This window comes from Paramormyrops kingsleyae, chromosome 5 (assembly GCF_048594095.1).
Source record: "Paramormyrops kingsleyae isolate MSU_618 chromosome 5, PKINGS_0.4, whole genome shotgun sequence".
Lineage (NCBI taxonomy): Eukaryota > Metazoa > Chordata > Actinopteri > Osteoglossiformes > Mormyridae > Paramormyrops > Paramormyrops kingsleyae.
This window is the reverse complement of record NC_132801.1, coordinates 13989679-14014691: the sequence shown is the minus strand read 5'-3', so window position 1 is coordinate 14014691 and position 25013 is coordinate 13989679. Positions and strand designations below refer to the sequence as shown.

Here is a 25013-nt window from a genome sequence, read left to right as displayed (position 1 = left end):
TCTGTCCTGAAGGGCTGCTTCCCTTACTTTACCCTTGGGGCTGTCAGTAGTAAGGATCTAATAGGAAGAATCCTAGAAGGGACACTGAGCATGTGTCTCTCTCTGTTTCCGGATATTTCGCCAGCTTCATTCTCAGCTTCAGTGGCACAGTAACTGTTCCCCGCTGCTCATGAAGAACTCAGCAGGGTAACCTCTCCGGAGAAACCTCAAGCTGTGGTTAAATTTTAAACCTTTCTGCTGAAACGCTGCAGAATATTTTTCAACAACAATCTGCTTGCACGGATAAGACATGCCAGCTGTGGCCATAGCGACAGACAGTGTGTAGGAAACACCCTGAGAGAAGATGTTTCATATGTTTGGTTTTGGGAATCTGTTATAAGAATCTGTTTTTATCCCTGACAGAAAATTAAACAGTATTATATTTAATGTTAACGCAGTTATAATGTAACCGATCAGAAGCCATATTGTGCTTGGAAGTGTTTATTTTTCTGGAAAGTCTGAATGAACAGGATGTAATGAGTAGATTGAGCCAGACTCTTTCAGTTAGCTCATGGTACCTCCCAGTTCCCAAGTCTTCCTGTTATTCAGAGGCTGGAGTTGTTTTGAGGAGAAAGTCACTCTTTGGCTTGCAATCAGTCATAGCCAAGCTGAGTGGGATGGTTGAAGGTATTCTGAAGTTCATTTAGTGCAATTCCATTTTTTTTAAGGTGTGTTAACTTTGTAAGTTACACATTAACTAAGGAGAAATGTTTATCACTGTGTCTGGCTGCTGGCTTAGAAGTTATTAATTGTGTGGTCACAGCACCCCCCCCAGACTTGGCACAGAATGTGCTTCCTTCCTGTTGATTGGCTGTCCAGCTCTGTCATCTCCTCCAATGTCTGTGTGCCATGTCTGGAGCACAGCATGCCCACCCCCTGTAATATCTCCATATTGTGTGTCTCTTCCTAATAAGTGCTGCCTTTTGCCTCTGCCTGGTTTGTGTTTCTCTGGTTATTGATGAGCTACACTGAGTGATGCACTTCTAGATAAGTACAACTATTATAGGCAAAATATGTAGCATTTTTTGTGTTCTGGTGTAGGGCTATTTTTCTATGGATTCATCTATCGAATATTTTACCGATTGGTCGATTTACCTAAACGATTAATTTTGTTCCAGAAAATCAAATTGACCGTTTTAATTTAAGTTAATGTTATTTGACAACAATAAACTATATGTCTTTGCAGGGCTTTAGATAGACGCCCGCTTTTCGGCAATATACGGACGTAAATCCCCCACAATTCGATAAGCAGATTAGTTGTATGCCTAAAATATAAATGATATACGTATTGTAATGACCAGAAGATAGTAATCTGTATAAATTTGTCGTATCTTTATGCTTATTAAATTCGGTTAGCGGAGCCCCACATGCTACTGTTTTGGAAGAAGTAAGTACTAATGTCGCGGTGAAGAAAGGCCTAGCTTAGCAACTACATCTTTTAAAAGAGGGAGATATTGTGGTTAGACTAGGCAAAAAGACGCTGATGGCGTGGCGGTACTTTTTGCTGATTTATTTCAGTTAACAATTTTTTAAAATAAGTTTCCATTTTCCTCTCAGTTTTATTTTACGATAATAACACTGGTCCCAGCAAGCCCATGCGTTGACATCATCGACTACGTCGACTAATCCCGGCAGCTGTATTCTGGTGTCTCCTATTTGTTTGTTCACTCGTAGTAACAGACAATTCTATGTATAGTTTGCTCCAATTTTATAATATATTATAGTCTAGCAAATCCAGTCTCGCAAATATGTACTGCTGAGATGATTCTCACACACTAATTTTGATCTCTTGGCCAGTGATTTCTGGGTTTCTCGTCTACTGGCTTCTGAGTCTAACCAGAGGAGACAGCTGAAAGTAGTGGGTAACCTTCTGCTTAAAGCTTTATTTTAGTTTGGGTATTATTGCTTAGCAGTCCACCCTCATTATGCCAATCTGTGCTAAATGTAGGAGTAGCCTTTAAAGCAGTAAAAATGTTAGGCTTGTGGTCCATGGAACACATATGGATAGATGAACTGATGCATGTGCTGTGCTGGGAGATTTCGGTTCCCAATAAAGAATAACCCATCTTTGCTTTTGTTGTTTCAGGACCTCTGCCTGAGCCTGTGACCAATGGAGAGACGGAGGACATGGTGAGTAAATTTATTGTATATTTTTTTTCCCAGAAAAGACCCACAAAAGCCCAGACAACAAATATTTGTGAAAAAGTGACACAAACTGTGCAAAGTGGAGACCCTTGGCTGGAATGGGACAATTTGTTTATACGTTGGGGATCGTCTGTCTGCCTGTGTTGTACTGATGGCAGACATGGTCCTGATGGGACCTTTTGTTCTGTAAAGAAACAAAGGAACTGGAGGCATCCCAAAAGCGGGGGGGGGGGGTCCCTTTGGGAGGCCATGGGTGGGGTCCCACATCAGGGCGCTTGTGCCCAAAGTTTACAGCTCTTCACAGGCTTCTTGCTTACTTGGACTGACAGACCTACAGATTAGATCAAATCTGCTGATACTTTGTTTCACCTGAAACTGTTTCTGCTAAATAAACTAGATGCTTGACTAATGATGTATGTAGAAAGTTGGGAATTTGCCAGTGGAAAGAGTATGGAGGACAAGCATGCAAGGATTTTCTTGTTTTCAGAATTGGGTTATATCCTATAATGGCAAGTAAGAGTGTAAGGGTAATGGAATCGACTGCAGATAGAAACCTATTCCAGTGGAGTTGGCAGAGGACACTCCTCTATTTTGTGAGTTTTCCATGCATGTCTCTGCAGCTTAGCTCAATGCTTGACTTTTGCATTCCAGACCGGCAAAAGGAGATAAATCTCATTTCTACAGAAACACCCCAACCATACCTTTGAGATAAGGCTTGTATGCTTCTTCTCATACCACACCTCAGATGTGTGGCCTGTTGGATAAGATCCTTAATTTGTCTTTAGAACCACAGTTGCGCACAGGGCTAAAACTATCCACGCAAAACAGATCTTTGCTTGGAAAAATGTTGGGGTTGCGTGAGGGTAGAGTGGTGGCTCTGAGGCTAGGGATCTGTGCCAGTAACTGGAAGGTCACAAGGCTCCACTTAGGTGCTCAGCCCTGAGGTGGTTTGTCACATGGGGACACTTACCTCTCTCTTGTTTAAAACACAAGGTACTAGAAAGTAAAATATGTAGCTTCAAATATGAGTCTAGTTACTAGAATATGAAATTTAGTGGGGTATGCTAATATAGCAGTTACCCTGTTTCTTTGTCCCTCTCTTTAATGTAACGTCACAGTGCACACACTGGTTCAAACCACTTGGGGCTTTCAGTCGGGCCCCGTAAGCCGAGGTAATCTCAGTGAATTAGGTGGGAAGATGAGCTCTCTGGGGCCACCTGTTACTAGAAAGGCACCAAGTGTTCGCTGCTAAGGAAGAGCATTTCAGCGTGCAATTAATAAGGCATTGGAGAAGACGGAAAGGCTTTGACCGATGTTGTTCAGCATGGTGGGTAGGCTGGAGCTGCATGGTGGATTATCTCAATGTCATAAAAGCCTGTGTCGCATGGTAAAATGGGAAAAAATGATCTAGAAACATTTAATACGGCAGCAAGTATACGTTATTAAAATTTAATCCTCAGTCGACTCACAGCATGAGCCATAGAACTCAAACTCAAGGTCTCATTGGACTTGACATTTTACAGACTGTTTAATTCTTCAGTGTAGTAGAAGTTCAAAATGGTTGTGCTTTGGATTTTGTGATTAGTAAGGACATGAAAGGAAAGCGGGCCTATATGGGTTAATAAAGTGAATTTCATTACTGTTGTGGTTTCCATTACCCAGAGTTTGACAATTGGTTTATACTTCTGAAAGTATCATCCTTATTTTTGAGTGTAAAATCTTTGTAAATCAGTTTAAAGGAGCCATAATTTATCTCTGCTTACAATAACACTGATGATTGGCATTGTGGCCTCCAGTGGTGAGGTGGACTGTCAACAGGACAATGACGAATAGTAGCTGCTTCAACTCCTGCTATTGAAAACGAGTCCCACTTCTTGCTCACAATGTTCAGTGGAATGATAGTAGATATGTAGAGTTTTATGGTCAAGCCTGCCCCCTAGTGGAATTTTAATGTCCTAAACCAGCGGTGGCCAATCTTATCTGCAAAGGGCCAGTGTGTATGCAGGTTTTTGGATAACCTTTAGGTCAGGTGTTCAAGCCCAGACGTGAGGACTCTTCAGCCAATCGGTTCTCTAATTAGTAACCTAATTGGGGAGTTGTAAAAAACCCACATATACAGCGACCATTTCTGGATAAGATTGGCCGCCCCTGCTCTAAACCATGTTTTTTTCCCCTCTTTGAAAAATAATTTAACAGACATGCATTTAACAACAGCATTTTGTTTGCCAGCTGCTCATACCCTGAGCATCGTATTGATCCTCCTTTCTTGGGACTTTTCAGGTTAATGGGAAAATGGCCAAAGAGCTGGACACCACAGTTAGCCATCCAAGTAGTATCATCTCCAGTGCTGCTGTTAGAGAGACACAGCAGCAGAGTGCCGAGGCCCCAGCGGTGAGCTGTCGCACACACGCATACACTCTCGCACACACGCATACACTCTCACACACACGCATACACTCTCACACACCCATACACATCGGCAATGGTCTGTAAGCTTCCCACTTTGATTCCTGAAGTCAAGCCAAGAAAACAGATTAAATTTGATAACAAAAACTAGTTCTCTTTAAAAAGAATCAGGAAAAAAAACTACTGATCCCAGGAGGGAAATTGCTTAAAATATATAAATATCAGTGTTTAAAAAAATCAGGGGTGTGTTTTGGTGTCCTCATTAGAATAACCATAATAATGATCATGATTTCTTTTTTGAGCACATGGTCATGTACTGTTAACTATTTAAACACCATACCTAAAATTCCATTGTCTCCCTCGAATTGTTTTCAGCAGCCCATCCCAAGTCCCCAGCCAGTGCATGTGCCTCAGGAAACAAAGGTGGACGACGCAGCCCCAGCCCTGACTCTGTCCCTCCAGCAGGCCAAGGAACGAGCGCGTCAGAAACGTTCCAACAAGAGAGCCCCACCCATGGACTGGAGCAAGAGGAACGAGCTCTTCAGCAACCTATAGGACAGCTGCAGGGGAAGCAGGATGGCCCCACCTGCTGTGATTTCCACTGTGTAACAAATGTATTGCCCAGTCAGCTAAAATACAAGCTGCCAGTAAGAATGAAAGACACTATATTTCTATAGTAGGGACCATAATCTTTATATTTGTATCCAGTGTTTAAAAGAGTAGGAAACCCTCTTTGTAGAGGGAAATTTATTTGAAATTAGTGAATTGAGTGCTGATGTGTGATTTATCAAGGCTTGATAGAGCATGTTGTTTAAGAAGGTTTGAATGTTTGTTTTTTTTTTTTTTAATTTCATGATTCACCCTTACTTTTAAAGGGGTATTTTCTGTCTTAATTTAAACTGTAAAATCTTTGGCAAACAGGGCAATAATTTTATTCTTTTGTCTTTTAATTTTCACATCTTGCCTGTGGAACCTTTACATTCCTCTATGGTACAGATAATTGTTTCTTAAGTTAATTTTTTATAAAACTGAGCCACTGCCTTTTCTTAGCACTAATAACTTTACTGTTTTTCCCTTCTTCCAATGCCGGCTTTGTTAGCCTGAGTTCAAATGATTCAAGGAGGAGTTTGCAGGCACTGAATCTGAAGAGCAGAATATAGCTTCAGGACTAGGAAGGTGTCTGGGAAGGAATAAAAAAATATTTAAAAAAATGGATAAAGATCCTCTTAAGGTGATGTCGAATTGATAGCATGCATATTTCATGGTAACGTGTGGTTTATTCCACCAGCACACTGTTTAGGTAAGACAAATATGTTAATTACTGAACTCTGCTCCCCTTTCATGGAAATGTTAGAACCCTTCAGGGCTCGTTTTCCACTTGGCTAATCCTTATCAGGACTTTGTACCTAAACCTCCTTCATTTGACCAAACAGGCCACACAGTGCATTTGTTGAGCTGAATTTTGATGCATTAAGACTGAATATTCTACATCAGCCAAAACATGGCTGAAAAATGTGAAAGGAGTAATATTTAACCTTTCATTGTTGCTCTTAATAGTACTATTGTACCACTTCTTCCATGGATCATTCATCTTCTGTACATGCTTGTCCTATTCAGGGTCCAGAGCCTATCCCGGAATCTATGGGCATTGGGTAAGGAATAACCCAGGATGGGGCCCCAACCCATTGCAGGGAACACACACAATTCATATCTATCAAAAATTTGGCAACTCATTCAATTTAGTATGTTTCTGGACTGTGGGAGGAAACCCCACCTCAACATGGGGAGATCATGGAAACTGCATACACACACACAGTCGGGGTGGAGATTCAAACTCCGGTCCTAGAGATCTGAGGCAACCAGGGTTAACCAGTGTGCCGCTGCTCCCCGAATCACATCTCCACATTTCTTTTTGTTTTAACCAATATCAATACTTAATTTTGTAAACTCTGTATGTATAATAGTCTACAGTCATGTTTTAAATGTTGTATTGATTCTGTTAAACTGCAAGGACAGGACCAAGTATACCTGTGTCTACAGGATGAGCATGTTGGGATTTTAAATTTGTGTTTATTCAAAATGAGTCGTGTAATCAGTTTTAGTACAGTAATTTTCCCCCTCACTGGCCATCCATCTTACTCAAAGAAAACTGTTCAGAAATAAATACGCTGATTTTCACTGCAGCTTTGAAGAATTGTCAGTGCTGTCATCAGAGACATGGGGGTGATGCTGGGTCCCAGCACTGTGTGTGTAATGTCAAGAAGAAAGGCTGTATATACCAATTTGTATAATTCTATCAGAATTTATTGAATTGCATTTTGACCAGTTGTCATAAGGTGCTTCAGCTGCATACAAGCAGCCAGGCATCAGCTCCTTAAAACTGGCCTTAACCTGTTTCAGCACAACTGAAACCAGTTAGTCAGAGCATATGCTAGTTAACTGTAGGAATGAAGCAGCTCATGGTTAGGGAACAAGTACAGTATGCTGACACTATGGAAAACTATACAGCAAAAGCAAGTCAAAAACATACATCATGTAGGTTCCACAACCCTAAAAAAGCTATTTTTTGTATTAAATTATGTGCTCACAAGTGAACTGTAATCACTTTTCAAAATATGTTTGAAACTCAACTGCGAGTTAAACGCAAAACAGATCAGTCTGAATGCAACTAATAAGCCAGTATTCTGTCAAGATGGACTGGAGAAAACCCTGATCATCACCACTCACAGTGACGTTCTTGCACACGGGGCCTGTGAATTACACAGAAAACCATGATATAACCACAGTCACCACAGTTTAAGAAATGTACAGTAATAAAATGTGGAATTTATGACAAAACAGATATAATGCAACGATGCGCTAGCTATAAATTTCTCTATAATTTGCTATATTTCAGTATCAGTATTTCTCAGTCCTGCTCCTTGTGATTTATTTACTGATAAAGCTTAATTCATTGAGTAAATTAAAATCATTTCTCCAAATGCTAAAATGCTTAAATTGTTTTAATTTTCCAGTCACATAGTAAATTGTCTGAAATAAAGTTCTAACTATAGCTTTTTCCCCTTAAAATGAATGAATTTATGAAGAATTACTTGATTATCAACTTGATAATTAAGTACAGGCTTTAAGTTTCTCAAATTCTGACATTTACTAGCGCCTGCATGAAACTTTTTTTTTTTTTTTTTTTAAATGAACTCCTGAACTATAATATTATTTAGTATTGTGAATCAAATCTTGCAGTCTTACACTAAAGCCACACTCAGCTGAATGGCACATCAGCACAGAGTGGGCCGTAGGGACCAGGACAGAGAAACACTGGCAGATACTATCACTTACCATGTGGCCTGATGTGGTCATACATTAGTGTTCACTAATGAAGTTTCTGGGAGTGATGACTCCACTTCCCTCTCAGTTATGGCTGAATAATTGTGCCTATCTCTCACAAAATAGTGCTCTCTGTGACAACAATAAACCTGTTTTTACTTGTTGAAATGCTAAAGTATGCACCATTTAGAGGAAAGGTTCTGCAAAGGACTTTGGTAAACTACATTCACCTTCTTAGCAACATATGAAGGAAGTACATATGGGTAATATTTCATATACATATTATACACAGAGGGCTTAGTTAAAATATATACTAATTCTAAATTAGACAAAATAGTTAATATTACTAATATTATAGTAATTAGCCACTGAATATTTTTTTCCATTTAAACTCCATAATTTCATAAAGTCTTGTTAACAGTTGTAAAAAAAAACAAAAAACTGATGCTCCCTTAGTTTAAAAATAAAAATAAAAACACCATTATGTAAATATTTTACAGAACAGGAACATGGAATCATCTTCTATGTGCTTCTATGTTCCTTCGTCCCACAGTTGAGTTTTGGTCTGGCCTGGGTGGAGATTTCTCTCAGGCCCTTAATAAAGGCATTCCAATCAGCATGAGGTAACGAGAAAATAAGCAAGGATATAAAAAACACTTAATTATACATTAATGTTTTATATTATGATTTTTTTTACTATGAAAAATACTTCCTAATACTGCAGTATGTCTAAGGCTTTTAAGCTGGCAGAACAAGAAATATAGAGCATTTTTACCTGCACCCCACCTGTGTTTGTAAAGTGATGGAGCATTTTAAACAGCTCTGTTAATCAGACCGGCTCCAGGTGCTGCTGGGAAAATGAGGAGGCAGGAAAGAGAGATTCATGCAAAGTGACAAGAGAGTCCCAATGCTGGGTGGGGGGCTCATATAGCTGCCCATCTTTGGCGTGCCCCCCCCACCCCCCATCTCTCTGCCCGAGTCCCCGTCAGCCCACATCTCCGCTCCACCTCAGTCCTCAGTTCCGCTTGCTTTTAGCCCCCCCCCCCCCCACCTCGCGTCCCTACACAGCAGTACAGCTCTCACGTGGCGCCTCTAGGCCCAGCAGACAGCAGCATTTTAAGTGCTTCCGTTGTGACACCATAGCATTAGTGTCCCGATGGTGCATTTAAAAAAAATATATATACTAAAACAAAAAAAAAATAAAAAAATCACAAAGAGCCCAAACTGACAGCTGGGTGGTGAAGTTTAGAGTTTCAAGGCTGAAAAGCCTAGGAGGGTCTGTGACAGGGTGCAGCTCAGTCCAGCATGGCATCCAGCTGGTCAGCCAGGTCGTCAAACATGTTCCCAATGTCATCCAGGATGTTTCCAGCGGACTTCGCCATGCTGGCAGAACTGTGTGGGTTGACATTGTAGGACAGACATCAGAGTTATAAACCTCATCTGCATGTAAATCTACAGACCATTACAGCATTTACTGGACACCAAGAAAAGGTGTCTTTGAAGCAGAAACACAGCACAGTTGCTTATATGCTGCCTTGCTTTTGGCAGAGTCACGCGAGGCCTTTGGCGGCAGAGGCGTCCCTCACCTGTCAGTGCTGCCCTCTAGTGTCAGCTTCCTCTCTACGGCCTTCAGTGCCGCTTCCAGGGAGCTGCTGGTCTGCTCCAGGCGCTTCACCACCACCGTGCTGGAGGTCGGGCCCGGCTGCCGGCCCAGAGACACACCCACCCTCCCTGTCACCGGGGCCGAGTCGTGAGGGCTCAGCAGGTGGGAAAGGCCGGGCTCAGGTGAGGAGGCCACGAAGGCCACGCTCTGCACCACGCTGAGGGTCACATTGGGGACTCGAGCTTTTGGGAGCAAATCAGAAGTTCAGACAGTGACAGGACAGACAGCACAGAAAAAATTAAGGAGGGCATGTGCAAATTATTTTATCCATCCATTTTCTCTACCTGCCTGTCCTATACAGGGACAGGGGTATGGAGCCTATCCCAGAAGCTATCAGTATAAGGCAGGGAATAACCCAGGATGGGGAAGCAACCCATGACAACAAATCTGATATTTATTAAAAATATAAAATAAAAACTTAGTGGTGTGCATGCAGTGGCGCTACCTGAGGGTGACGCAGGGACCTGAAGAGGCACAGAAGGGGGTTTCTCAGGACTGGCGGGTTTCGGGGAGAGGGGGGGCTTTTCCGGCCGTCCAGCCGAACTCCCCTTCTCTAAGCTGAGAAGGCTCTTCTCGATCTCGGCGATCCTCCGGCTGACCGCGTCGTCACTCTCTGGATGTGCCCCGCTAGGCTGGCCAGCAGGTGGCGCCTCCTCCTTTGGGGGATCCTTGTCTTTGGCCTTATGGCGCCGCTTGACCGTGTCCGACTCCTTCAGATTGAACTCGGGGACGTCGGGGGTCTTGACCACCTGGGCCTTCTCAGGATCTTTACTAGTGGAATCCGGCTTCAGGGGCCCACCGGTCTTGGGCCGCTGCTTGATGGTGAGGTTGCCCTCCTCAGCAAAGGGGATGCACTCGCTGGAGCTGTGCTGAGGCGATGAGGAGCTCTCCATGTCCGGCCCAACCCTGCTGTCCTCCTCCATGTCGGAGTGCACGCCGCTGTCGGCCCTGCCCTCGTTGGTCTCACACGCTGCCGGCTCGCTCACCGTCCGCCTCCGGCCTCCTGCTGGCTCCCTCAGCTCTGCTGGTAGCGCTGGCTTTGGAGGCGGCACCGGGGAGGCAGGTTTCGGGGTAGCCGCGAGTTCCTTTGTTGGCCCTGGCTTGTCCAGTCTGCAGGGCACCGGGGTTGTTCCCACACGGGAACCCGTGGGGTCCAGCATGGCCGATATGCTTTTCACGCTGCCTGCACTATCCACCTCCACTCCACTGGAGGGCACTGCTGCGGGCGTTTCAGAGCTGGTCCCGCCACTCACCGAGCTCAGTCGTTTCGGCGGAGGTGGGGGAGGTCCCTTCCGCCGCGCTCGGATGGCAAACGACTGACTGCGGCCGACGGTGCCCTCTGGGGTGGAGTGCAGGCGGGCTAGCTGGCTGCGGCCCGGCCGCCGTGTCAGGGTGGCGTAGGATGCTAGGGTCCCCGAGGGCGTAGCCGGCAGCTCATCGTCATCGGGCTCGCCGTCCGACAGCGCGTAGCGCGTCAGGCTCTGGGTGCGCTTCTTGGGCCTCAGGGAGTCACCGTTCACTGGCAGCCTGGGTGCCCCCGGTGCGTCAGAGCTGCCACAGTGGGACTGCAGGTAGCTGAAGGCCTTCTTAGCAGTGGGGCCCTGGGAGGTGCCCTGGTAAGCCAGGGCCAAAGAGCCGCCGGACATGGGCTTCGCCGGTATGGATGGGTATATGAACCCCGGCGCCTTGCTGGGGGTGTGGGGAGGCGTCGCACTGGGGGCGGTCTGCTGAAAAAGCTCCATCTTGGGCTGCAGGGCCTGCCGCTGGTCCCGGCCTTCAGGAATGTTGCGCTCCTTCCCCGGGCTGCCATTCGAGCGGCTGCCCCCGCTGTCCCCACTGCCCAGGCTCTCCTGAGAGCGGCTGCGTGTGGCCCCCGAGGCCGGTGGCTCCTGGGAGTGTCCCGAGCCCCGCGAGCGCGTGCCGATGCTCTCCTGGCTGACGGACATGGCCGCCACGCTCCGCATGGCTAATCCGTCCTGACAGCCGCTGTAGGAGCCGCACATGGCGCTCTGCAGCTCGGCACTCAGCTCGCTGTCCTGGAAAGTCAGCATCTTGGGCGTGTGGGGTGAGGGACACTCCCCGCTCTCCAGGGACTCAATGGCCACCAAGTCCAGCGCAGCGGGCAGCTTCCGGCGCAGCGTTCCCTGGCCCGCCTCTGCCTGGCTGTGGGCTTTCTGGATGTCAGACAGCCTCTTCACTGCCAGCATTATCTTCTTCTGGTGGCCTGAGGAGATGTAAGCAGAGCAACGGCAGTTAGATTAGGACACCGGCATGACGGCCTCTGGATCTCGGACACAGACCCCATGGGACAGCGAGAAGGCTGGCTGGGGATCACGTGCGCTCACCCAGCTTGGTGATGCCAATCTCCTGCAAGTCCTCCCAGGTGATGTCCTTCACGATGCTGATGGAGTCATAGCCATTCTCTGACAGCTTCTTGTGGTACTGAGGCAGCCCGATGGCGCTGAGCCACTCAGTGAGGTCCGACTAAAAAAAGGGGAAACAGCAATAGTCAAGACCAATACATCAAGGGGGGCAAAAGCCTGGTCTTACAGGACTACCGGCAGAACTCTGCGGTACCTTGTAGTTATTAGATATATGGCAGGAATACGAGATGAGATTAGCTCCCATGCAAATCACCCCCTCAAAGGGCATCTCACCGGCATGTAGTCCGGCAGCCACTCTGGGATGCTCAGGTTTCCGATCTCTATGGAGATCTTCTTGCGATGGCCTGGTTTGGTCACCCCGATGGCAGTAAGGTCCTGAAAGAAACCAGATTTCCGTTAGAACACAGCAGCTGCACAAAACAAAGATACACACACAGCACCAAGTCAAATTTCATCCACCCAATTAAACATCCCAAGATCACGGAGAAAACACAACTTCACGAGACACATAAAGAGTACCAACGGGAGCAGGAACGGAAAGCACACAGGTGAGATGGTGTGACTGGGACAACCCTGGTAAGCAGCCCTACCTCAGGCGTCATGCGGCTGATGGTGGGCACGTCGTAGCCAGCGCTGAGGAAGTTGCCTGTGTACTGCTCCAACTGAAACTCACTCAGCCACTGGTAGATGGCCTCTGCATCCTGAAAAAAGGAAAAAAAATGCTTTCACTCACCAGACACCTTAATCCTACCAGTCCAAAGCAATGGACAAGTGAAGAAAACTTGGGGAAAGTAGGTTCAGTTAGTGTCCCTGGAGAAGTTGGGGTTTAAGGCCTTGCTCAAGAAAGATTATATTCTGCCAGATATGGGATTTTAAGCAAGAGCCTTCTGGATATGGACTCCTCACCCTGCCCTCGAGGAGCTGCTCAGGACGGACAAACTGCTGGGTGAAGCCCTGCTCCACAGCTCTCAGGCTGTTCAGGTTCTGTCGCCGTGAGCCACCTAAACCCCAGAAGGGCAAAGCAGAAGGGCGAGTCAGATATCTCTGCATTCACAGTGACACAGCGTCAGGACCCCCTCAGTGCGAGGAGCCCCCATATTTATGAGGCATCTGGCAATCAGGCATGAGCATTACCACGTCTGTCTTTGATTCCTGGAAGGAGATACTGCAAAGAAATTATGTGGATGCTAAGACAGCAGGAAGGAGAAGACGGACAACTGACCTTGAAGCGGGTCGGGTTGCTTGACTGGGTCAGATCCTGAGCTGAGCTTCTGTACCATCTGATCACAGACAGGGGGAAGCTGCTGCATACAAAAACGTCACATGGCACTGGGTGTTAGGCTACCAGCACTTTCCCAAGGTCTTAGATACCACCGATCCCATTTTGTTGGCTGGCAGCGATAATAAACACCATATATATGTAAAGGTGCAGATTAAAGTATCACAGGCACTGAATGAAACCATATGAAAGTGAGCGGAGTCAGGTCGCGTACGGCACCTTGCTGAGGTCGCCGGCTCCGGCGGCGTGCTGCGCGCCGTTGGGGGCGTGGCTGCTCTCCGTGCTCTGCCCGCTTCCGGCACTGCGAGTGCTTCCCACACTGCCCGTACTGCCCACGCTGTTCCTGTCCCCAGCTGTGGGGAGGGGAGTCAAAGGGGAGACAGACACAGGGAGGGGTCACCTGGCTGCCTGTGACCCTGTTCAGAGCTGGACCGAGCCTCGGCCCACAGGAGTCGTCACTTACCATATATCAGTGGAAAATGAAACGGAGGAAAAACGCAGAGAGAGCGGCAAAGCACTGCGGGGCTCTGGGCCTCCACGAGCAAGCGGGCATTAAGGCATCCAGTGTCTTCTGAGACACAGAGGTTTATTTTTGGGAACTGGGGGAGGGCACTGATACGTGTAGGCTGCGGAAGCGCTATCAGTATACCTGTACAGAAAATGGGTGGGGGGCTAGAGCAGGTGGGCAGCAGGACTGGGGGGGGGGGGGCGGTATAACCATTAGGGGGGCGGGGATCGAGTGAAAAGAAGCTCTTCTCTTTAAGGCTACTCCAGGTATACCCAGGATTCCCATCACTGTCATGGCAACGGGCAGCATAAGAGAACGGGCAATGACAAGCGCACTGGAGGATGAATGCGGCCAGCGGGGTGAGGAGGGGGGTTATGGAGGGCCCATAGGTTTTGGGGTGACTCTTACCAGCGACTGAGTTTCTGAGGACCCATATGTCCTCACTGGGACAAGCCGGCTCAGAGAGGAGGGCGGGGCTGCCGGCTCGCATACCTAGCAAACACAAACACTTCGTGGGCCATGGAGCGGTGCTCCGTACCCCAGGGTGGAGGAGGCTGGGGGGATGGGCCCGTTGTGGGAGGAGCCCACTGCGCACTGCATGACCTCACCACACACGGACGACGGCGTGAGGGGGTATGTGAGGAATGACTGCCTGCTTTGCCCAGAAGAGTTTTGCATGTGAGAGACAGAGACAGAGAACATCAACCGCCCTGCCTACTCTACCTGCATTGTCATCCAGGCCGTTGGTGCGGGGCAAGGTGAGGTGAGAGGGGGTTGCGTACAACATGTAGGAGTCATCAGACTGGGGGGCGGAGCTCAGACTGGTGGCAAGGGGTGTTCTGGATAGGAACAGCTGGCGCTGGTTGGGTAGGGAGGCGTGCCTGGAGAGGGTGCCCCCTGCAGGTGGAAAGATCACAGAGGGCGAGATGGCAGCTGCTTTTAGTACAAAGGAATGGAATGATGACACAGGGCTGGGTGAGATCATTACAGAGGATGGTTTATGGTAAAGGAAAGCAAATGACAGAAGGAAAATGTAAAGAAAAGAGGATGGGAGGTCAATGGTTAGAAAGCGCTGGAGCGGGCTGGAGCAGACTGGGGCGGACTGGGGGCAGCTGGAGGGGCACAGAGGCACCGTCTGCCAACAGCCTGGACACAATGGGCTCCTTTTGCAGATTCTCTCTTGACTGGGAAGACTAGAAAATGATCATCATGCTGGAAAATATGTTTTGTCAATATCATGAATTAACTCTTCATGCCAGTACCAGACAGCATCATACACACACATGTAGCCTATGTACTGAAGGCAAGAGCTGGACTTCCCAAAACGTTTTACTTAATTGCTTAAGCATAGCTTACACTGATCTCATACCAATTCTTGTACATGAGATCCCTATTAGGAATGCTGCTCAAAAACTTCCCCTTCCGATGATTTAAACATTTCTAGTGACAGTGTCATTTTCCATAGCATTATGCCCCCTGTTGGCCACATGGACAAACAGCAGGTTATTTTTTCCTTTTACGGAGGAAGCAGCTCACAGCAGGCACAGAGCACAAACCGTGTCTGTTTTGTCACAACCAGGAAATGTTCATCCCACTCAGAGTGGGACTTAGAAAACCTAAAAATAAGTGTAGAAAGCGCCTGGTTTGAGGCGATGTGATGGACCCCGGTTTGGGGGCGGACCCCAGTGTGTGAGCGGGTGAGAGTGAGTAAAGCTCAAAGTGATGCCGCTGTTCCACTCGCCACTAGGGGGACATCAGTGACCATGTGGTGTGGTGAGGGGAGTCAACAATAGGGGTGGGACGTGATTATTCACATTAAACAATAACCTAGTTACATATATGTATAGTAGCAAATTACAGAGTACAACATATTCGCTACATTAGCATATATATGTGCCACAATCATGCAAGGTAGACACAGCTACCTAGTTGACACTAGAACCACCCCTTTCCCATATCAATGAACATCAAACTTATTTAACCGCTAAGCAAGACACACTTCGGCTTATGCAGCCCTTTTGTTTGCGCTAATGTGCCGTGTATTAATAACAGCAGCGAATCCAACACCCTTAATCAAAAAGCCGTAGGGTTCCTAACTGAGTGGCCTGAAATTGTAAAGCTTAAAATTTTTCAGACGCATTATGTATTTTATATTGTTGGATAAATAGACGCAGTTTATTGGTGACTTCATGTTCATCAAAGTTTGCGTTATTTAACAACGGTATAAAGTTATTTCTTATACAAATCAACTCAGGAGAAACAATTAAAACATGTACATTTACAGGGTTGTCAGCTCTCACGCATCTGGTGTGACACTCATGCTTTCAGACTTGCATGCTCACGCAAGAAATCTTACGGCAAATCTACATAAACCTAAAATTAGCTACATCAAAGCATTGGGGTAGTTTCCAAGCCCTAAAAACTATTTACAAGGTAATAAAACTGTGACATACATGTAAATGCATGTGCGTGAGTGTGCAGACTTGTCTGGAATTGAAAATCTCACTACAGACAGCTGATCAAAGATGGCAACCCTGCGTTTTATTTGAAATAAAAAGTAAAATGCACTGTTTTCGGCTGACACGGCTTGTCATTCCCTTTGCGTTGTTACTCTGACAATTATAAAAGAAATATGACAAAATATCACCTTTCTATCTTGTCTAAATAAAATTGTCCATACGAAACTGTAATAGCAATTAAACTGTACTTAGTATATTATAAAATTTTAATTTGTATAAAGGGACAGTACATACTACTCCTCCCAAAACATGGAAAAAAGTAGTACCGCGATACAATACAGTGGTACCTCAGTTCTCGAACTCATTAGAACTCGAATTTCTTAAAGGTCGAACCAACCCGTTCGGAAAAAAATTACCTAGTACTCGATCTGAATCTCAGAAGTCAAACCATGAACGCCGACCTAAGATAACTTGTACGCGCGGGGAAATGGGTCACGCGGCACGTCTCTCAGCAGAAACATAGGGTAACGCTTCAGTCTCAGCCTCGCATTCGCTGTGATAGCATCGTGCATGTTTACACTAGCTGAATACATATATTGAGACAGTAAAAATATATTTAAACAATGATAGACAGTAACAATAATTATTATTATATAATAAAATACATTTTAAATAAAGATTTCTTATTAATTATTTTTATATTAAAAATAAACCATTAATACATTTAATTATAATAATATTGTCGTACCCAGCGGGGACGGAACGGAGATAAAGGCGCAGATGTCAGGATATCGGGGAATACGGGGTGTAGTTACAGGTAAGGCAGGCAAAACGCAGATGGACAATACAATGACCGGACTGGGGAAACAAACTGAAACGCGGACGAAATACAGAGGACTAATGACAACAACCAGAAACAGCTGATCACACGGGGATTCCACACGGGGTTAACAAGGGGGCATGGCTTTCTTACTTTACAAATTACTGTTTTGATACATGTGCTTAGATGTGTTTAGTGCAGTATATACTCTTCTTGTTTTATCCAGTTCATTTTGTGTTTAAATGCTAAAAAAAAAAACATATTTAGGTGTAATTTTTTGGGGCCGGGAACCAATTAATTGTTTTTCCATTATTTCTTATGGGGAAAATTCGATCGGAACACAAACTTTTTAGGATTTGATCCAGAGTTCTGAACGGATTAAGTTCGAGAACTGAGGTACCACTGTACTGTCACTGTCCAAAAAGGAGAAAATACCGTGATAATAATTTTAGGTCAAATTGCCCACCTCTAGTCAACATGGACACCTGGGTGAGCAGGATAAGCTACTACATGGGGTAGGAGATGCTCTTGGTCAGTCACTACAGGGTTGGAAGTGAATGCTTGGTAGTGCCCATTCGGAGGTCAGCTCCAGGCAGCCACGCCCCTATCCTCAGTCAAACCTGGTCACCACGCCATCAGCAGCCAGACGGCAGCCCTCGTGCACATCTGATGGTGCACAGAGATACATTCACTAACAGAGGTAGGCGGTGGGCTGTGCAGCAGGAGCCTAGGCACGCCAGGAGGAAGTGCTCCCCAACAGGAAATGCTTACACCAGCACAGGCCAAAACTCCACCCAGACATGACGGGACAAGAGATAGGGCCCGTCTACTTTACACAATGAGCCGACTCAGAGTTTATTCATGGCTGTTTTGTTTTTTGGCCATTCACCTTCTCACGCAGCAGTGAGCTGGAAACATGATTGATGATCAGTATGACAGAGCACTGCCCTGGGGCAGCACTGTGCTGCAGGGTAGGCATGTCTCAGATTCTGTATAATGTACAGCTCTGATCTTCATTACAGCAGGGAAGAAGTTACTAAAGTGACATGTGCGGCAGCCTGCGGAGTCACATGGTCTACCCTGAAGAGAGCAAAGGGGTCACGGTTGTGAGATTCCTGCCCCGTTAAGTGTTTCAGCCTCACAGATGCCACTCACAGGCAGGGCAGCTGTACCGTAAACACCGGCCTGGTGACACCGGCTCTCCCTGCTGACGTCACAGCAAAGCACACAGAGGTCGCCGCTTCTATCTACATCATAATGCAAAAGTGACCGACATGTGGCAGGGCATGTGGCACGTACAAGTCAACTTATCGAAGACCAGCTGCAAAGTCAGCGTGCATATCACCAGAGGCGTGTCAAAGGGCACAGGGAGGCAGTCGTAAAAATGAACAGTCACCCAGCAAAGGGAAAGGCAGCGGCTGACCTGCACGCCGGCTGATAACCTCGACGATGGAGGGGGGGAAGTAGCCGACACGGTCGGTGCCCCTCTGGCTGTCGTGGATGTGCCCCTTCCAGCGGCCGTCCATGTGCTGCTCCAGCACCTGTTTAACGGTTAACAGTCACAATAAAGCCTTAATGTGCTTCAATGCAGAACGTCAGCTCATGCCTGCTCTATTCTTATTCTGAATTATCTTTTTGGTTTGCGATGCTCAGTTCTCTTTCCTGCAGTGACACAACATAAGCTGGATTTCAGACTTACATTCTTTAGATAGTAACCGGGCCAATTTCACCATAAGCACAGGGTTCCCCAAATATTCCTGTCGTCGCAGTTTTCACAATGCATGAAACAATTATCCGCTGTGTAGACTTTCACAGTTCAGGACTGACACATAAAAAACTTGGACAGAATAGAGCGCTGTTATTCAGTTAAGACGTAAAGTCAGTGACAGCTGGTGAAGCTTTATTTATTTATGTAGCTGTATTGCTACATTAGCCTACCTAGGAGAGAACAGGCCCTCAAGGGCCCAGCCATGTGAACGACAGCAGGAGGAGGAAAGCTGCCGTGCTCTGCACTATGCAATGCCGGCTCCACGACACACGTGTCCCGACCCAAAGGAAAAACTAACACACAAGCTCCCTGCCAGCTCCTGTACTCTCAGACGAACCAAACAAGCTCGAGGTTACCGGGAGACCAGACTCGGAGGGGTCTGAGATGTTCAGAAGAGCCCCTTAGATTGCACTTCTGAAGAGCAGCAAGGGAGTAAACAGCTTGGTCAATGGAGTCCAGACAAGACAAGCAGTATAGGGCAAAGGCAAGTAACCCCTGGACAGAGTTCATATCGTGTTGTACGATCTCGAGTTTCTAATTAACTTGAGCTGGCGAGTCATTCTGCCTGTCTCTGCTTGCCGCTCAGCTTTTATGACCAACACTCATCAGAAAAGCATTTTCCTAAGGAAACTGTAATTTGTGACAACAACAAAACATGACCTATACCAAACCTACAAGCTTATCCCACTTTGAGAAATCCAGAGGGTGGCCTCATGAAGGTACAATTAAATATGCAAGTAATTTTCAGTCCAGCAGCACGTTTGAGGGACACCTCATGATTATCTAAGACGTAAAGCTCAACAGGAGGCAGACTGAAGTGAACCGAGACAGGTGTGGGAGTGGCAAGTGGAGCATCCAAAACAAACACGAATACGCACGAACACACCAAGATTCAAACACGTGCCGAAGATCATGCCTCGTGTCTTTTAACGCCCATTCAAGCATCGACAGGCCCGTGGGCTCAGGCATGAAGCGGACGGCAAGTCAACGTGAACGGCATGCGTTCAAAATGTTGACAGCCAGTCCCAGATGGGCAGGAGTCAGCTACACAAACTCAAGCATCTGAGAACTCATGCTCACTAACAAGACTGCACAGGCTGCCCTATGTAGTTCATTCCCTATAGGAGAGATGACCAAAAGAAAATGGGGAGGGGCACGAAGTACGGTAATGTACCTATGCTACCGGGTACAGTAAACCGTGATGTCATTTCCTTTCCAGACACGTCATTCACACCTCTTTTCCAACACCCCTCAGGAAATTGAAAATGGCAGCAAATTTACCATTCAAAACAACATTCAAAGCATGAGGCAAAGATAATGGCTTATTTGCATTTCTCCCTGCGGCCTACCATGATAATGTCCCCAGCTCGGATGTTGAGGGCCGTGGGGTCGTGTAGATTCCAGAAGTCTTTCAGTGCTCTCACCTGCAGGAAGCCAGTAGCGTCTAACAGTGCGGCGATGGCGGGAGGGGGCGGAGGGAGAGAAACCCGCACATCAATAAAGGACAGCGGCAGACAGACATGCATTTTCAGATCAGCTTCACAAAGCATGCAGTCTGGGTAAGTTAGGGGTCTTGCAGCTAACAGCAGAGTCCAGTAATAAACGAGGTCAACACTGAGAAACTATCAGGTGTTTGAGTGCAGGTGCATGAGCACCCAACCCGCTGTCCTAAAGAATAACTCGCTAATGGGACCAAAGTGCTGCACAAAGCAGGGGCTCACAGAGGGGTTTGTGAGCTTTTAAGGTGCTTTGAAAATCTCCGTCTCCAAAGGGCTCTCTTTACAAGCACCGATTATCCCTTTTCAGTCCTCATATCAAAAGCCAGATCAAAGACAGAATCTGCTAAATTACAGGGAAGATAGCACCGACCACGGACACCTTTATCCTACACACACACACACACACACACACACACACACGTAGGGTATACATATCCTTATGGGGACCGCTCATTCATTTCAATGGGAAAAATGCTAACGCTAACTATGACAACCTTAACCCGTACCCTGCCCTAACCATAACCATAAATAACCTAACAAAATACAAGAGTTTTTGCATTTTTAGTTTTTTCATAGCAGTCACCGATTTTTATAAAATAGAGTTTATTTTTTAGGGAAAAAAAACAGATATTTATCACGCTATGGGGACATTATGTCCCCCATAAGGATAGGTAAACCCGCTCGCACGCGCACGCACGCACACGCACACGCACACACACACACACACACACACACACACACAGAAGAGAGGGTCTCACCCTCAGGCTCGACCAGCATCCCCCCACTCCAAGAGTGCAGGGGAAACAGATACACCAAACAACAGGCCCCTGCTTCAGACAGCCGGCAAGAAGATATTGTGGATGGGTGAAGGACAGAAAGGAAGACAAAAAAAAAGATGACATAATGGATGATCACAGGAAAGGGTGGAAAGAAAGAGAATGAAGTGGGTGAGGAGGACCCTGGGTTCCTCAATGACATGGCGGACATGCAAAGGCGTCTCCCACCGGCCAGGGGAGGGGCTGAAGCTCACCTCGGAGGAGCTGCTTGATGTCCTTGCTGGCATGCGAGGTGGTGAACTGGTTGACGATGTCCAGCGCCGTCTGGTTGTAGGTATTCCGGATGTTGACGTCAATTCCGGCCTGCCAGGACAACGACACGCTCAAGCGGGAGGTTCAAGTGTTCATTAGCAGTGTGAAGAACAGAATTTCATTTTATATTTGTACAATGGCAGTTAAAGGAATCTAAGTGAACTTAGCTTCTCAGAGGGCTAGCAAATGTACAATTCACTTCACCTGCACATGCCAAGTACAGAGTTCAGCACTATTTAACACGAAGGCCTTCCACAAAAGCTCCAGTTTAACTTACATCCAGCAGCAGCCGCACTACTTCAGTCTTCCCATAGAGGGCGGCCTCATGCAAAGCGGTGCCAGCCTTGGTGGTCCTGTTAATGTCAATGCCTGCTTTCAGGAGCATCCTGGGCGGAGCAGAGTGAAGAACCTTTACAACCTTTGCATTGACAGACCAGTCAATAGTTAAAATATCATTAAATAAGTAACCAGAGAGCCATGAATCAATAACTAATAAAAAAATATTCGGTTACAAATTATGTCAGGAAAGAAGCTCTCAATTGTAGAGCACTGCAGATGAAAGTCAGGAGAAAAGAGAAAAAAAAGAGAGAGAGAAGAGAGAGAGCAGCCCTTGGGGGTACAGCCTCCCAGCTCCACGTCTCTGCTGCCAGGACAGACGTCCTCGACCAAGTGACAGCCGCATTCCTGTGTGATGCATCGCAACCCAAGCCCCCGGGTGCCATATTCAAACATGAGGCGTGTCAATTACCATTCAAAGGAGCACCGAGATGATCCTCAGACACTGAGCTCTGGGATGGCGAGATCATCTTCAGAGTTAGGTGACCACGCATGACCTATAACTATACCAATACTGAGCATGTGTTGGTATCTCTCACCTGCTCTGTGGTCCCTGTCCTCTCTTTACCTGATGTTATGTTTGGCGGTGATGCACAAGAACAGCTTTTAAAAGAAAACCTGCTGTTCTATGTCCACTCCTCTCCAAGCAGTCATTTGCCATCCCTCCATTGAGATGCTCTCATGCTCGCACTTCTTTTTACACGTCTTACACTCTGCCAGCGTCGACCGTTGACTGAAGCGGCTCCGGCTACACACCTGGCTCAGTGGTATGACATACTCAACCTTGGGCAGTCAGCCTTGACAATGATGATTCACTCCTCTGTCTATGGGCTTATCACTAGAATTTAAACACCACAAAGTGGTTTGCATGTTTTAAAAAGTCCGAACAGGACAGAAAGCCCCCAGGAATTAATGGAAGGAGTGAAGCCATCGGTGTCTGACAGTATGCTAACGTCCCTCTGACTCAGCGGACAGCTGCCACATTCTCATCAATGGGGGAATGTGAAGAAAGTAGCCTGATGAAGCTCTTCGTGCAACCTGGCCTTCAGGGAGACGCCCTACCCTCTCCTTCACACCTTTTTCTAACAAATGCAGGCCTGTGCAAGAGTCAGACACTCTTCTGTCTTTATACATGAGTATTTGCATGTATATTTTCTCCTGTCTTCATGTGATCAGATCATCCACACACATACGTGTACAAATGACACATGTATATAATGTTGGCTTTTCATAAAAAAAAATTAAAAATTAAAAAAAAACACCCCCAGGGATGAGGTTAAACAGAGCTCCAGGGCTGTATCCCTGGGGTGCAGAAATACCCTGAGGGCAGCAGCCACAGACAGCTGTGCTGGGGGTACGTGTGGTATGGGGGCGACGCCCTCATTAGGAAGAGCAAAGCCTCACCATCGCAGGTTGGAGCACCAGCCCAGGCTCCTCTACAACAGGAGACCCCACCAGGACAGGCCGACACCACTGACTCACAGGCCGACAGCAATGACTCACAGGCCGACAGCAATGACTCACAGGCCGACAGCAATGACTCACAACAACAGGAGAAAGTGAAGAGGAGCCAGAAAGTGGCATTTAACTTCAATCCTTCAAAATCCCGTCAGCAAAACCCCTGCCATTATGGCCCTGCCAAGCTGACGCCTTTATCCAAACAGTCTCACTCACCGGCACAGCTGGATTCTTTGACCAGCAGCGTTCAAGTTATAATACCGTGTGAATGTATGTAATAAAAACACTGAGCACAGCTACTGCCTTAAAGCAATGTGAGGGAAAGTGTGAAGCCAGCAAGATTTCCAGCAGTCATACCCAGCATTTAAAACCCATCCCGTAATGGAATTCCAGCAGCTGAAACTGGAAAGCAACACCATTATTAAAGATGGCTGCCAGGCGCCCCTCCTCTGTCCCGTGTCGAGCAGCGGTCCAGCTCATCAGAGACACTGCGGGCAGAGACCGCGCTGAGCGCTGTTTGGGCAAATCTGCCATCCCGATCGGAACTGCCAAGTAACTACTTCCGCAGGGATGACATGCCCACGAGTGGGGGGCCATGGAAAAAGGAACACCCCACTGCTGCAGCGCCCGCTGAGCCCAGGCTCCACCATGTCCGACTTCCTCCTTTTATCTCTAGTTGCTCAGCCCAGCCTAACCTGTAAGGTGGTGCGTCAGTCACAGACCGGGCTGCACGGCCTCTGAATTAGCATCCCAGGCCGAGAGGTCGCGAGTGAACAGAACGCCAGCGGTGCCACGCAGGTCAAAAGGACACCAGCGGGCTGCTCTCCAATCAGCCAGCTGCTCTCAATCAGCAGTCAGACTCTCCCGGGGCACCACAGGGCCGCATGCATGATGGGAGTCTCCCCGGCTGCTGCTCAGCTACAGGCGCCCCAGCCTCGTACCGCAGGAGAGGGTGGCATGGGGGCAGCGGGGCACGCGGCCGTACCTGATGATGTCTTTGTGTCCATTGCGGGCAGCCAGGTGCAGGGGCGTGTTGGCAGAGGACTCTGAGTCATCCCTCCTCTCTCCTTCCAAAAGGGCCCCGATCATGTTACTGTTAAGGAGCAGTTGGGTGACCTGGGGGGGGGGGGGGGGGGGGGGGGTGAGGACATACTTAGCTGATCTCCAGAAAGGGGGAGCTATCACAGGTGAAATTCCCACTGGGTCTCAGTGCCATGTACAACCAACCCCCCCCCCTCAAAACACCTGTCACCTTACCAATGCAGGGACACCCCCCACCCCCCAAACAGAGAGAAACTATGTAGGGGTCAGAGGTTAGATGCCCACAGCTAACCTTGGAAACTCCAAGCAGAGAGCAGATAGTTCACAGCAGATACTACACATCCCCCCATATTCAGAGCACATTCATGATACGCCCCGGCGTGCCGCAGACGCCAGGCTAAGCTCATTACTCCCCCACAGCGCACAGAGATTACCGATTTTAAACATCTGATTTATGAGACTATGGTTTATCTGAGTACACTATGGATTCTCAGCACACTGTTCCAGACGGCAGCTATGATACATCACTGCACCATCACTTTGGCTAATAAATAAATACATGTCAGATAGAACAGAAAACTCACCTTCAGCCTACCGAACTCACAGGCGAGGTCCAGGGGGGTCTTCTTAACCTTGTTGACCAAGCACGGGTTCGACTGGTGCTGAAGTAGCATCTCAGACTAGTGGAGGAGCACAGGAGACAAACGGTCACATAACCACACACACAGTCCCCCAGCAGGGCTAAGCACACGGGGCCCGTATTGGGTTCATGACGCCAGGTGCTGTTATACAGATT

General features: G+C 47.2%; 2 protein-coding genes across 11 annotated transcripts in view; one reads left to right on the top strand and one right to left on the bottom strand.

Annotated features, from left to right (window-relative positions):
* Positions 1 to 6773, top strand: part of LOC111848569 (Na(+)/H(+) exchange regulatory cofactor NHE-RF1-like) — a 30688-nt gene extending 23915 nt beyond the window's left edge. Inside the window, exons 4-6 of one of the 2 annotated variants that reach the window (XM_023820705.2) lie at positions 2126 to 2169; positions 4465 to 4575; positions 4969 to 6773. In XM_023820705.2, coding sequence (XP_023676473.1) covers positions 2126 to 2169; positions 4465 to 4575; positions 4969 to 5145 — 332 coding nt within the window. In that variant the 3' untranslated portion in view covers positions 5146 to 6773. Of the gene's footprint in view, positions 1 to 2125; positions 2170 to 4464; positions 4576 to 4965 lie in introns of both variants that reach the window. The other variant, XM_023820698.2, reaches the window with a different exon arrangement.
* A 99-nt stretch (positions 6774 to 6872) lies between these two features.
* Positions 6873 to 25013, bottom strand: part of LOC111848524 (caskin-2-like) — a 55556-nt gene continuing 37415 nt past the window's right edge. For 2 of the 9 annotated variants that reach the window (XM_072712193.1, XM_072712194.1), the window contains 18 exons: positions 24802 to 24897; positions 24162 to 24292; positions 21660 to 21768; positions 21325 to 21433; positions 21053 to 21124; positions 20145 to 20239; positions 18451 to 18568; positions 14472 to 14645; positions 14157 to 14240; positions 13460 to 13593; positions 13184 to 13265; positions 12868 to 12962; positions 12552 to 12662; positions 12235 to 12336; positions 11923 to 12061; positions 10023 to 11801; positions 9501 to 9759; positions 6873 to 9306 (listed from right to left, as the gene is read on the bottom strand). In XM_072712193.1, coding sequence (XP_072568294.1) covers positions 9210 to 9306; positions 9501 to 9759; positions 10023 to 11801; positions 11923 to 12061; positions 12235 to 12336; positions 12552 to 12662; positions 12868 to 12962; positions 13184 to 13265; positions 13460 to 13593; positions 14157 to 14240; positions 14472 to 14645; positions 18451 to 18568; positions 20145 to 20239; positions 21053 to 21124; positions 21325 to 21433; positions 21660 to 21768; positions 24162 to 24292; positions 24802 to 24897 — 3786 coding nt within the window. In that variant the 3' untranslated portion in view covers positions 6873 to 9209. The remainder of the gene's footprint in view (positions 9307 to 9500; positions 9760 to 10022; positions 11802 to 11922; positions 12062 to 12234; positions 12337 to 12551; positions 12663 to 12867; positions 12963 to 13183; positions 13266 to 13459; positions 13594 to 14156; positions 14241 to 14471; positions 14646 to 18450; positions 18569 to 20144; positions 20240 to 21052; positions 21125 to 21324; positions 21434 to 21659; positions 21769 to 24161; positions 24293 to 24801; positions 24898 to 25013) is intronic. The other 7 variants (XM_072712195.1, XM_072712197.1, XM_072712196.1 and 4 more) reach the window with 7 other exon arrangements.